The following is a 14,624-nucleotide window of genomic DNA, read 5'->3' on the forward strand; positions in this document are numbered from 1 at the left end:
AAACTTTCTTTTCTTTTGTTTATTGGTTTTAGGTAGAAAACTATTGATGCCTGAACTCCTATTGTGTAATTATCGGACTCCTCCAGGTAACTTTTGGACATTTTATCAATGTTTTAAGTAAGATATATGCCTCATACAATTCTAAATGTAAAATTATCAGACTGTTTTCGGCCCTAACGGGCCTCAAACAGTCTGATAATTTTACATATAGAACAGTATTCGGCATATATCCATTACATATTTTGCATTTGTTCTAGCATTTTTCATTGAACAAAGTAGATACCATATTCGAAAAAAGTGATTGTAAATCAGATATTCATTATAATGCAGTTATAAATATTTTTTCAGTTTATGAAATTCATTAAGAAATGTAACATATACTAGTATAATTATGTTTTTATATAAGTGAAATAACCATTGAAGAGCAGAGTTCTGGACGTCTTATCTGTAACTGACGGACCGTAGAGAAAATGTCCACCTCTCCGTTCATAGACAACTGTTGTAGCGTGTTATATACAGCACAAAATACACCACAGAGGACTGCTCCGTCCCTGATAATAAAAATCTATACTTATAAATTAATAAATTTTGCAAATAAACTCCAAAACGGGTACACCAGAGTTCTTAATTACTCCTTTAACAATACACTGTATACAAGATGATGTCCGTAAACTATATTTAGATTTCACTCCCATAGTAAGTATCGTACCTTAAATCAAAAGTCTACTTTCATTTTCTATGAACAACCATGAAATAAGAAAAACGTGAGTACGGTGGCGTTTCCGGTTGGCGGATCTAAGTTTACTGGCAATTTTTAATGAAACTGACAACAAGCAATCGTTTATTTATTTCATAAAACGTCATAACTGAATATTCAATCAAAACTTGATTTAAATGATATAAAAGAAAATATGTTGTGATAATCGATTAAAAAGGAAATTTGCAAATTATTTTCGTCATTCACCGATCTTAAAATTGACGGAAGCTTCTAGAACATCATATAGCATCGAGTCCAATGTTAAAAAGAAAAAAGACTATTACTTATATGTAGTAGGTTTTCCTAATAAATTTATCGGTAACAGAGAGCATCATGGCAACGAACCCGAAGTACAATTTGTACTTCGTAATAAACTTGTTTACATGAAGAGAGAAAATTAATAAATAAAGTATTGTTCAAATACAATTAAAGCTGTGAAATTTTGTGCTTTAATCAATACATTTCAGTTTTTTTTTCTGAATACAGTCTTTTGTATCAAATACTCGGCCTATTCATAGACCGTTTTAAAAGGTTTTTTTTAATAAAAAAAAAAAGAAAAAGTAAAGAACATTTTTTACATATCAATAATGTACATACATATTTATAAACCAAGACCCAAGTACCTGTGAATTTTAACCCCCCCCCAAAAAAAAAAATGCATATTCGCTTACTGTAAACAAACTTTTATTCGCATGCGAGAATTGTTCGCGAGTTTCGCGACCTACTTAATATCACGAATATTAATAGCCGCGAACCATATTTTTGGCTTTGTATTTCAATAGAATATACTTCCTCAGTCGCGAAAATTAATCGTCGCGGATTCATTTCAAACTGACGAATCGCGAATAAAAGATGAAGCTAATAATAGTTGGTTTACAGTATTTTGCTGCTTTTATCCTAGACGGAAATGAATTAAGAGCATCTGAAGTACAATATCCATAACATAACATTACAGGTTTCAAAATAAACGTCAATTAATAAAATTGTTATTTTTCAAGCTTTTACAAAAAAGGGGTGGGGTGAAGACGTACATCTACTTCTTGCGGGATTTTGAACAAAGTATTTCTTCCTGCTATAAGCCTGTAGGCTGTCAGTAGAAACCACAATATATTTTCTGTCGGTAGTGGTATAAATTCAATTCCCCGCGCTTGCACGGGATTTCATCTAGTAATATTAATATATATAGACAACTAGCTGTTGTAGCGTGTTATATACAGCACAAAATACACCATACAGGACTGCCCTGTCACTGAAAAACTATTATAATATGCATTGTGTGTACACCTTAAGGCGTTAGGTAATGGTTTATAGCATGTATTATATATATTATATATTTATTTTTTACAGTATTTTTTTTAATAATCCTGATCTTAAATGTGTCCGTTCATTTCATGACTCCAGGTATTAACGTTTATGAAAATATTTTATGTATTAACGTTTATGAAATATTTTATATATTTATTTACCCTTTGTCTTATTTATGTAATTATGTTCGCGTTTAACATTACAGCACACAGCTCTTATATGAATAGCGACTTTTAATACCTGTTTTAATATTTTTTCTGCTAAAATATAATAAAAGTAATAAATGTAAGTCTTTTTTAAATGGAGTAGCGTTATCAGATTATAGATTTTCTTTGCAGACGTGCTTTATAAATAAGGCCAATGTAAATTGTGATTAGGCTAAGAAAATAAATACAGCTATAAAATTGTTTTTTTTTTACAGAATAACACTACATATGATATCATGTATACAAGTAATGCATAAAGTAAAACAAAATAACACGACGGGCAAATTGATTTTCTCAGTAGGCATTAATAATTTTTTTTTTTTGGTTAAGTACTAAATATGTTTGTTTTTTTTTTAGCATAACGCTACATGGTGTATAAAAGTTTTACTTAACTTCAAATAAAAAGAAAAATGTAGTTTTGATGTAGTTTGTTACTGTTATGCAGTTTTAAATCGCAAATTATTTCATTTTCTGCTAATGTGAGGAATTGGTATATTTGTTTGATGTCACGGTAATCATTTCCCGTATAAATTAGGCCCTGCTCCTTTTATGCAGCCTTAACAGAGCTGCGTTTAGTCCAATACACGTGTATTAGGGTTGTTATGCTTCTGTCTCATCTAGTCCCATAACACTTGTACCAAGGCTGTTACGCAACTGGGTATATACACATGTATGTTTGTTTATGCTTTTTTTTAATTTATATAAATAAACATTCAAATAAAAAAAAAAGAAGCACGTAGAAGTTTCATACATTGTAAAAAAGTTGCTGACAAGAATTGCTTTCAGAAAAAGATGTTTCTTTAAAAAATAACACAAGCTTTTTGCTTGCCCATGCATGATTGCTGTTATGGCATGAGAAAGATAAATTATGTATAATTTCCATAATTCAACTATGTTTAAATTCCAAAAATTGTATCCAAAATTTATTTCCAATGGGCAAAACTACTGTTAGGGTAAAGTTGTTGAAATGAGGATTCTAACCCTGTTTATTTGTTTAAATACACGTTAGTTTTTAACATTTATTTCATAAATCATTTTGAATGTAACTTAAAACAGAGTTCCGATATTTTCTGTGTTAATCTTTCGTTCGACGGCACTTTTCACCTTTTAAAGAAGTTATGGCATTTAATTTGCTACCAACGAGCTCAAAACTAACATAAATAGATACATCTGTCCAACGTTCTATCTAGAGTAAGACAGTTTGACGTTGAATCTTTTTTCCCTATTGAGCGTATGATTCGGTGATAATTTCTATTCCCATCGATACTATTTACAAGTATTTTGAGAATCGGGGTTAAACACACTCAGAAAGATACATTCTAAAAACTAAAAACAATATAACATGGAATTCTAATTGGAAGTTCTCCATTTTTTTTTTTTTTTTGCCCAAAGCGCGAGACCAATCATGATGAGTATTCATGCAAACACTTCCTATACTATTTATGTCATGATTTTACATCAATCACCTGCTGATTATGGTTATAGGACCCTCGCTTTCACTTTGTAAAGTATAGGAAACCAGACGTAACATCTGCACTATTGCATGGGAATGATCAGTGGTTGTCAGGTTTTCTTTTGGCTCTATGATCGACACTGAAAATCCTCCGATGTTTGCCTGTGAAGAAAAAGGTAATTCAATCAAATTTCACTATCGAAGTCAATACATTTTCCATTAGTTACAAAATATTTGAATTGAATGCTAGTATTCCTATTGAAAATGCTTGGAATCAGGACAACTCGCCCCCAAGACAAGTCGCCCCCAACACTATTAAAGACAGCTCGCCCCCATTATTTTTTTCTTGTGAATTGCAAGGGAAAAAAATAACTGTTATTCAATTATGTATATTTCATATGCAAATTTAAATTATAAATTTTTACGATTTTAATGGCTAGGTTATTTATTTTTTTTTTATGCATTTACATCATATTTTTGTATAAAAACACAATGTGTGCATAAAAGATTTATCATAATATCCATGCTTTCTTAAATTTTATTCTTATGAAATAGAGTGAATAAATGCATTTGATTAATCATTTTATGCGTCCGGATCGATAGATCGGGGGCGCATATTGTTTTTGCCCTGTCTGTCTGTTGTCAACTTTAACCTTTGCCATAACTTTTGAACCATAGGAGATAGAGACTTCATATTTGGTATGCATACTCCACTAATTAAGTTCTTTCAAATGACACCAAGGTCAATGACCTTGTGACCTTGACTGTGACCTATACGCTAAAAATAGTTTTTTCGAACTTTGTTGCCGCCGGGTGCATAGTGTTTCACGAACACATTTTGTTTAAATTTATATTTATAAAATATGTCTATTTTAAAGGAGCACATTGTCCTCAGTGTTAAAACATCTGAATTATTTAATGACGAAATTAACGTTTAACTTACGGCTTTAAGAAACATGATAATGATTTTAACTAATTAAATGAAAACATCAGACAAATTTTTTAATGACACCCCCAAGCTAACAATTAATTTGGATACTTCAAAGTGATGACTAATTTGAACAAGCAAGCTCCAAAAATTACGTATTTTTAGTTGTTTAAAAAAAATTAGCATGCCGTATATCCAAGCTCCGAAGCAGCTACAACGTGATGAGGAATTAAAGCATGCAAGCTCTGAAAATTACATATATTTATTTGTGATGAAAATGTAAACAAAAGTGTGAATTTAGTAAAGATATATCAAAAAAGTGCCAGTGCCGACAATATATATTAGTGTTAAATCATTTGTGTTGTGTTTCATTTTCAATAAAATTGAGAAATTTTATTTTCAGTTGTTTGTTTTAACTTTCTAGGAACATTTTTAAATTCAAATATCTATATAATATATTTAATACTTATTGGTTTCTTAAACTGGGGGGCGAGCTGTCCTGAATTGAATTGGGGGCGAGTTGATCTAAATAGGGGCGAGTTGTCCTAAATAGGGGCGAGTTGTCTTGGGGGCAACCTATCTTGGGGGCGAGTTGTCCAGCATTCAAATGCTTAGAGTATGACAAAACGTTACGCCTTTAAATGTGAGCATGTCGCGTCAGATAGAGGACTTTAAAAACTTATTTGAAGAAAAAAAAGTTTAAGAAAAATATATGTCCCTCTTACGGCAATATCAAAATTAGGAAAACTTTAAATTTAGAATATATGTAACGATGGTTAAAAGAATTGGTCATCTTCTAGTAGGGGCAAACATTATTCTATATTTTATCTGTACCTCACCTCAGTTTGATGTCAGTCAAGCATAGGTTTCCCGAGATACTGAATAGTCAACATATTCCTATGTCCAGTTTTACCTTTACACTGGATCTTTTGATCTGACATAAAAAGGGTTATCTTTTCCCCAGGGGGAACCAATGCACCAAGTTAGATGTCTTGTCTGCGAAGCAAATGGTTCTCAAGAAATTGAACCACAAGATCTTCATATGTCTACAATAGTTTATCCCTTGCCCTTTGATCTTGTGATCTCAAAATCAATAGGGGTCATATACTTCTTAATTGGAACAAGTTTGATGTCTTTCAAGTAAAGGGATCCCAAGCTATTGAAAGGACAACATTTCCATAAGTCTAGAGTAGTTTAACTTTGACTTGTGAGCTTGTGATATCAAATCCCATCAATTCCTCAGGAGGACCAGTGTACCGAATTATATGTCTGGGAAGCAAAGAGTTTTCAAGATTTTAAGTGGTCTGTCCAGTTTGACTTTTCACTTTTGACCTGAAAATCAATACGGTCATAAACTCCCTAATTAGAACCAGTGTACCAAGTTTATGTTCTGAAGATATTGAATTGATAAGAATTTCCTATGTCTATAGTAGTTTGACTTTGACCTCAAAATCTACAGTGATCATCTACTCCTAAAAGGAAAAGTTGAAAAGTAACAATTTTATGTTGTTTTAGTGTTAAATTAGGTGACATTTGAACCCCTGCAATAAAACTATTACCTTATCATTTCTACCAATGTTCAAGAGTTGTTGACTATCAAACACTGACTTCATATTTTTTTACTAGAAACCAACCATGACTCAATTTGACTTACCATTTTCTGTTTAATGCAGCTGATTGTGGTACATTTAATATCACTAACTTGCTGTTGCTTGCAGTGTACTGTGTATGGGGACACAGTTTTTGAACTGTTGAGGACAGGTAGCCATGCCTTTCTCTGTCAATATAAACAAAATAACCTATAAGCAGTAACAGTTTTAATTTGTCTATTGCGTATTTATTTCTGGTAAAATGTTTGTTAACATAAATAAACGAATATTTCTTACTGATTCAATTTCATTAAGAGGATCCATACAAATCAGAACGTCTGACTCATGATCAGTGAGTAGGCGCAGAAAGTCAACAGCGTTCTCTGGTGAGGGATTATGTGTTATTATGAATGCACTTGGATTTGTGTATGACTAAAATAAAGACATAAAGGCTTAGGCTTAACAAAATTCTTCAAAGAGTTAAGCGCCTATAATAATATATAAGATAAGTCAGTTATCACATAAAACCCGTTAAGTCCTCAGCAATGATGACGTACCTGTAAAGGGACGCTTATATGCTATTGTAAAAATTCGTACCCTTTAGAAAATGTATTTATTATTTATATATATTTGCATTCTACAATAACTAATCAAGAAAAATAGATGTGTCAGAGTGTCACTAACTCCCTCACTGACAGGCAAGTTTAAAAAGATGTATATGAAAGAGTGTGAAGATAATAATGGATGAATACGGCACAAAAATAAAATACACTGCTGCTTTGGTTTTCAGGAATCAGTTGTCAATATACCACAACAAACTTAAACTGCGTGAAAAGGTAATCACTCACAAGCAAACTTGATCTAAAGTCATCAATGAAATATGAAAGTAACGAACAGTAGTCAAACTCTTAAGTCCATTGCAACAATTGAAATTCAGCCCAGAACAAACACAAACCTCTAAAAACATTAGAGGTGGGATAAGGTGACAGAAAGGAGTTAAGCATCCTCTGTCGACCGGTCACATCCGTCGTGTATTCCTTGTCATAAACGGGCAAACGGAAATATCCGTAGACAATTCAGTTTGAAAATAATGACCTAAAAATTTGTATGAAAATCGTCAGTAAACATCCGGCTAAATGATAGATTGTATTTGCTAACAAGGTCATTGTATCGACCATAGAATTTGCGAAATGTTGACATTAAACGGGACTGTTGATATCCTTGTATCATCAACGCTTAGCCAATAGCTTGCCTTCATTTTTGTTTTGATTTTGAAGAATTTCCTTCTTGGAAAGGGAACTATAAGTAAAGTTGGATTACCACTTGCACATTTAAATCCAAGTTCCTCTAAAATACTATTGAAATAATGTACAGGTAAATGTACAAAGACAGTGTTGCTACCTGCTTTATCAGCTGGGTCGAGTATATATTGATCGTGTTATCTAGTTCTTTTTTCACTTCTTAATTATTGAAGAGATGGTTTTCATTTCAACATCTATCTGATAATTTTAATCCACTCTGACGAAGTGTAAAGGTCTTCTTGTCCATTGTCTAGTATAGTCTTCCACAAAATTCGTAATTACAAAGTTTGGAAGTAATAGAAAGAGACATATCAAAAAAAATCAGCTCATTATCAACAAGCTGTAAAGAAGTCTGAAATTTACTACGTCGAAATGACAGAATGACCGACGGAAAGGGGTAATATATACCCCATTCATTCATACTTGAGAATACTTACAGGCAGAGTAACCGCGTTAATGTAATTCCCGCGTTTTGGTACACTTGAAGACAGGAAGAGGATGTATTTATCAACTGAAAAAAGGAAAGACCTTTAGCATTTTCTCATTTCAGATATGACTGACATTTATCAATACCATCAAGTAGGTATCAAAGTGAAATTTGAAAATTAATAAAAAAGACAACTAAAATTAGTCAAGGATTGGCAATATTTGGCAATTGAGAAAGGGAAACGCAATTTTAAAAATATTGGATATCTCAAGCACAATTTTGAGTTCGTTTATGAAACAGAAACGCATTCATGTGACTTATCGATAGCATAATTTTTTGTTTGAAAAAAGTATAGAGCTATATTAACAGCTTTTATAGCCTGGAGAAAAAAAATCAAATCATATACACTTTCAATTTACAATTACAATGCGCCTTCATTATACATAAAAAGGCTGAGTTTAGAACAGATGTGTAATAATATTGTGACAAATCATTGGCAATAATGCACAGAGCTAGACTATTACCTGACATTACTAGTAAAATGGAAATTTTTGTATAAACCACTCACGTGGAAGAACAGACGATTTACTACCTCCGTTTTGTAGAGCAATCTTGTAATCCACGTATGTAAACGCTGGTCGCACTCGTAGAAGATTCTAAATGTTTAAATCATTATATTTCATTTATTTTCTATGATTTGGTGATATGCAGGTGTGCACACAGAGAAATGTTTGAAACATAAAGCGTTCGATATGTACATACATTTCATATGTTTCTGTCAAAAATGTTTCATCAGACATTTACATTTTTTATTTTACATGTACCTGGAACTCCTTTCCGAGTTCACTTTCATTAGCGGGTTTATCTCGAGCCATTAACTCTGCTCTCCTTAAGAATTCAGTTTTGGTGTGTACACATGGAGGAGCTTTGAACATGGCGTCAAGAGCCAGAAAGATAGTCATGTATTGCTCCTTAAATTTTAAAATAAAACACACTATGTTACTAGTATCTTTTTTTTTCAAATATTTGCATAACTTGACTTAAGTTTATTCATTTATAAATTCAATGTGTTTATAAGGTTCATTTTATCTGAATATTTTTCAAAGACTCTCTGACTATAAAATATCCCATTAAAATTATTAAAGAAAAGTATTGATTACTTAAATGAAAAAAAAAATTATTCTATTTGCAGTCGTAACTATATTATTTATGTACAATTAAAATGCAAAGTTAGTCATTAGCTATATGAACTCACATATGTCTGAACCATGTTCATTCTGTGTTCTCTCATTTTTTTCACATATTCCGCGATGTTGACTTTCCTTTCTGTTTTGCCCACCTTGTATAAAGCGTCAATAGCGATATATGTACCCGTGCGACCTATACCCGCGCTAAAGTAAAATATGAGCCAAAATACCATATCAATATTATAGAAATTAAATAAAAGTTCATCTTATCAAGATATATAATAAGTTACAAACATATTCTTTTAACCTGCAGTGTACTAATGTTGGACCACTTTTTTGTTTATCTTTTGTCCTTGTAACGTGGTCATGGAAAATTACAAGACAGAGCGGTTCTGGTGTTCCGTGGTCTGGCCAGGCAGTATAGTGGTACTGGGTTAATAGGCGAGATCTTTTAAGCTGACGAAAATAGGACAAAATATTTTTAAATATAGTTCCAAAGTTTTCAAATATGCGTATTGCATTCCTCTTCAAGGAACGACAAAAGATGAGCATTTCTGATAAATAAACATGTATTTAACTCATGAGGTGTCAAATCAACAGTTTCCATTGATTAAATCTAAAACGAAATATTTTGGGATACTTCTAAACCATTCAAATCCAAAAGAAGAAATATTTTAGTCATTACAGTAGGGCTCATAGTTGACGTTTTGAATGAAATAAAATCTTAAAATGTGTATTTTAATAGAACTTAAAAAGAAACAAATAAAATTCGTATTTGTTTTAAGTATTGAACCAACTTTATCACACAATATAAGATTGTCAGTGAATCAATAAACTCATTTTAAAAGAAAACGGATGCAATATATGTCTGAAACTTGCTCTTATGTTACCTGACTTTCAGTATGTTTACTCATACAATCAATAACATTAAGAGTTGTCACTCTTTGTAAAAAAAAAAGTGAGAGGAAGAACAACCTCAAAAAGGTATTGCTTGGTAAGTTTTATATTTTTTCTTTAAGATAACTCACTCGTCAGCTTTTGAGAAAAAAGTTTGGTCAAAACATCTAATTTCAAAAATTATAATTTTATTACAATTCAATCACTATTACATAATTGAATTACACAATTAAAATTATACAACATTCAATTTAAAACTGCTAAAATCATTAAAAAATATAAAATTTATGGGGAACTATTTTTTGTGGTTGAAGGATATTTAGAAAGACATTCTTTAAATCTACACATTTGTTTCATTTAACGAGGTTCGTTCCTGAGCTTCTGGGCAGATTTTTGTGTAGACCTCTATCTAAAAAATTTTGCATACCGTTTTAGTTCTTACAATAAATTTGGATTCTGCAATGCTAATTTAACTATATTCAATTAAAACCCTATGATTAAATTCCATACTGAAATCATTAAGTTAGGAAGTATATTTTGTGGCGGAAGGTTTTATTGAAGAAAATGGTCAATTTTTCTCATTCGAAATATTTACAGTATTGTTACGTTTGGATTCCTATCTCTACATGCAGCCTGCACACAAAGTTATTTTGAGCAGTGAAATGTTTTATGCTGGTCTTAAATAATATATTAAATTAACCATCATGAATTCTGTCATCATATTGGACAAATATAACGAATATATTGTGAAAGTCCTGGGGGGAAAAATAGCCCATTTTAGGCAAAAAATTGGCACTATTTTAGTTATATCTTTAAAAAAAAACATCACAGACCTCCAATTTTAATTTTATTTTCTGCAAAAATAAGATAATTTTAACCATTCTGCTTAAACTCAGAAAAATGTCAATACTTTCAAATGATTTTATTGCTTGTTAAATTTTTAATGCCAGAAAAATGACATTTTTTTGGATGCAAAAAGGTGAAATGATTGACTTAATTAAAAAATCCTTCATTACAATGAAAATGTTAGATAAACATGACAATCTAGTGAAAATACACACTTTACATTTATGCAATAATTATTCAAATTAAAAAAAAGTAACTAGAGAATTTTGCTCAAATTGTTACATAATAATGATCAATATATGTATAATATAAATCAAGCATAGAGAAAAAATTCTGCTGGTGAATTTTAAGAAATGGAAATAAAAATTGTCAAATTCCAACAAAATATTTGGTATATTACTAGTTACCTCCCTTTGTAGATTCAGAAAAATGCTGATTTTTTTTTTTTATTTTGTAACCTCAGGTTTTTCATGAACTTGATCTTTAAATAATGTTTCAATATCCTGAAATCCAGTGGCATTCCTTTCTCACAACATTTTCAAATGTTTAAAATACCACAACCAACTTATTATCTGCAATTTTCACAGCCACAATATCAGACAAAATTTCTGCTGCAACTAAATATGAAAGAGATGAGATGTTTATAATTTTGGATGTTCTGTACCATTAGGTACGGAAGATTTATGATGAGTAATCCTTGGGGGAAATTTTTTCCCTTAAAAAATTATTCTTCAAAAAGTGGTCTTTTCGATGCAATGGTTGATGGCATACATGTATGTGACTGCATCCTCAGCATAGTTGTTACTCCAAAAATTGTAATGCTACCTCAAGCACAAGTCCGCGTTGCTCCAGTTGATTTTCCCTGAATTTTCTGAAAATTACACATAAATGCTTATAAATTGATAATAAGTACAACATTCTTCTAAAATGCATTTTAAATCTCAAGTCATATCATACATGTATGTATTTAATTATTCACTAAGTATCTTAAATTATAAAATCAGGGCCTTATTTAAATTTCATAATTAACAATGTCAAAATATTTAACAACTTTTTTGTACCAAGGGCATATTATTATGCACATTACATATCATCATATCTGCCTCTAGTAAAGTAATATGTCCAGGGCCTTAAGGATTATTGAAATTCTTTTCATGGAACAAATAATATCAATTTATAATATACCCGAGTCCTGTTCTTTATATTTGTCATTGAACAATTCATATAATATTCAAGGAGATTGCCCGGCCTTTTATACATACATATATATAATTTAGGTGTTTATAAGAAGTCATGTTTGTATGTTTAAACATGTTTATAATTGATAAAATAAAAAGAAAAGAACAATCAAACGTATTACCTGAAACTGAAGATTGGTCAATATTGTCCAGGTTTTAAGCAACAATACCGATGACAAACACTGAAAAACTCAGTATACTTGGACACGTGTTTTTCTTTGGAGAAGTATGCATGGTTTTGCAGTACATGCACTTCAGACTCTACGTAGATAAACAATCACTGCAGTCGCTGTTATTGTTGTTTACATAAACGGATAAATCTTTTTTCCACCACTTATAACATGTATAAACTGCCTAGTTTTGTCTTGACATTTCTGATAGTTTATCTTGACAATTGTTTTCATGGACTTTTATTACCTTATTAGGATGAAGAGTTCATTTAAAGAACATTAATAACTCTTCCAGGACTAAGGAACAGTTACAAGACTTCAAAGTGAAAATCTTTTTTGTTTAGAGATAATAACACTATACAATGGCAGCGACCAACCAGCCCTCTCAATATCTTAGAATTTTATCCCAACATTTTTTTCCAGATAATTGTTTTCGTTATTATATGCTAGGGATAATAAATATAGGTCTCAGCTAATGTCTTTAGAACAAATTTTTCACATTCACTCAATATACTTTGCCAAGAAAAGAAAATATATTGCAGAAGTCAAGATTTTACATCGTTTTCTTGACCAGATATTTTTATGCCCCTGGATCGAAAGATCCTGGGGGTATATTGTTTTTGTCCTGTTTGTCTGTTGTCAACTTTAACCTTGCCTATAACTTTTGATTGGTTGGAGCTATGACTTTCATATTTCCCATGTGTATTCCTTTTGACAAGACCTTTCTTTGGGTACCATCATATTTAACCTTTTGACCTTGACCTTGCAAAATTTTATGAGACTTTAACCTTGGCCATAACTTCTGAACAGTTGGTGCTTGGGGTTTCAAACTTCTTTGTGACAAGGCCTTCCTTTGGATACCAACATCTTTGACCTTGGAGTTTGACCCACTTTTGAAAAACTTTAACCTTGGCCATAACTTTTGAACAGTTGGTGCTTGGGGTTTCAAACTTCACATGTGTATTCTTTGTGACAAGGCCTTCCTTTGGATACCAACAACTTTAACCTTTTGACCTTGACCTTGGAGTTTGACCCACTTTTGAAAAACTTTAACCTTGGCCATAAGTTTGAACAGTTGGTGCTTGGGGTTTCAAACTTTACATGTGTATTCCATGTGACAAGACCTTCCTCTGGATATCAATCCCTTTGACCTTAACCTAGGAGTTTGACCTTCTTTTGAAAAACTTTATCCTTGGCCATAACTTTTGAATGGTTGGAGCTAGGGCTTTCATACTTCACATATGTAATCCTTGTGACAAGACCTTTTTTTGGATACCAACCCTTTTGACCTTGACCTTGGAGTTTGACCTACTTTTGAAAAACTTTATCCTTGGCCATAACTTTTGAATGGTTCATGCTAGGGCTTTCATACTTCACATATGTAATCCTTGTGACAGACCTTCCTTTGGATACCAACCACTTTGACCCTTTGACCTTGACATAGGAGGTTGACCTACTTTCGAAAAACTTTAACCTTAGTCATAACTTTTCAATGGTTGGTGCTAGGGCTTTCATACTTCACATATGTAATCCTTGTGACAAGACCTTCCTTTGGATACCAACCACTTTGACCTTGATCTTGACGTTTGACTTTTATTTTAAAAAACTTTAACCAACGCCATAACTTTTGAACAGTTGCAGCTAGGTTTTTCAAATTTCACAGGTATATTCCTATATAGACAAGACCTTTCTTTGGGTATCAACATTTTTTATCTTTTGGCCTGGATTTTGACTTGCATTTGAGAAACTTTAACCTTCGCCATAAGCTGCCATACGGGGGCATCAGTGTTTCACAAACACGTCTTGTTTTTTATATTATTTTGATAAATATTTCAAAATTTACATCACTGATCCCAACTTTTTCTTTATTATTTTCAACTACATGATACTCTCAACCGATCAGCACTAAGTCATAAAAAGCTTGATACAAGAAAATGTTCAATTGCCGGTTAAAATTTTTAATACACCAAATACGATATTTTTTGTGCAAAATGGTCACACAATAATTAACGTGCATTAATTTGCAGTGTCTACTCAATAATAATTATTAATTTAACTATTTTACTTAAAATAAGATTATATTTATTGCCATGATTACATCTGGTAAAATATTATAAAGGTTGAAGTGATTAAAGATAATTTTTAAGTGCAAAAAGGTTAAGTTAATTGTACGGTTGCTCAGTAACATGCACACTGACCCTCAATTTTCTTTGCGATTTTGAGTCATGCTACATGTAATATGAGTACTCACCTAAAATATACTTCTAAAACAATCCTTGAATATAACTCATGTCAGGAGTGATATAATTTAAATCGGTGA

At 31.6% G+C, this 14,624-nt stretch overlaps 1 protein-coding gene across 1 annotated transcript in view; it reads right to left on the reverse strand.

The window, feature by feature from the left end:
- The window catches only part of LOC133199292 (uncharacterized), a 74,661-nt gene that overhangs the window by 782 nt on the left and 59,255 nt on the right, over positions 1 to 14,624 (reverse strand). The window contains exons 18-26 of the mRNA XM_061335120.1: positions 9,461 to 9,609; positions 9,222 to 9,357; positions 8,791 to 8,937; positions 8,535 to 8,622; positions 7,977 to 8,050; positions 6,536 to 6,670; positions 6,304 to 6,426; positions 3,735 to 3,883; positions 416 to 551 (exon numbers count right to left, since the gene is read on the reverse strand). Coding sequence (XP_061191104.1) covers positions 416 to 551; positions 3,735 to 3,883; positions 6,304 to 6,426; positions 6,536 to 6,670; positions 7,977 to 8,050; positions 8,535 to 8,622; positions 8,791 to 8,937; positions 9,222 to 9,357; positions 9,461 to 9,609 — 1,137 coding nt within the window. The remainder of the gene's footprint in view (positions 1 to 415; positions 552 to 3,734; positions 3,884 to 6,303; positions 6,427 to 6,535; positions 6,671 to 7,976; positions 8,051 to 8,534; positions 8,623 to 8,790; positions 8,938 to 9,221; positions 9,358 to 9,460; positions 9,610 to 14,624) is intronic.

Source organism: Saccostrea echinata, unplaced genomic scaffold (assembly GCF_033153115.1).
Source record: "Saccostrea echinata isolate AGI-Se365-2 ecotype Australia unplaced genomic scaffold, CSIRO_AGI_Sech_v1 ptg000033l, whole genome shotgun sequence".
In the NCBI taxonomy this organism is placed as follows: Eukaryota; Metazoa; Mollusca; class Bivalvia; order Ostreida; family Ostreidae; genus Saccostrea; species Saccostrea echinata.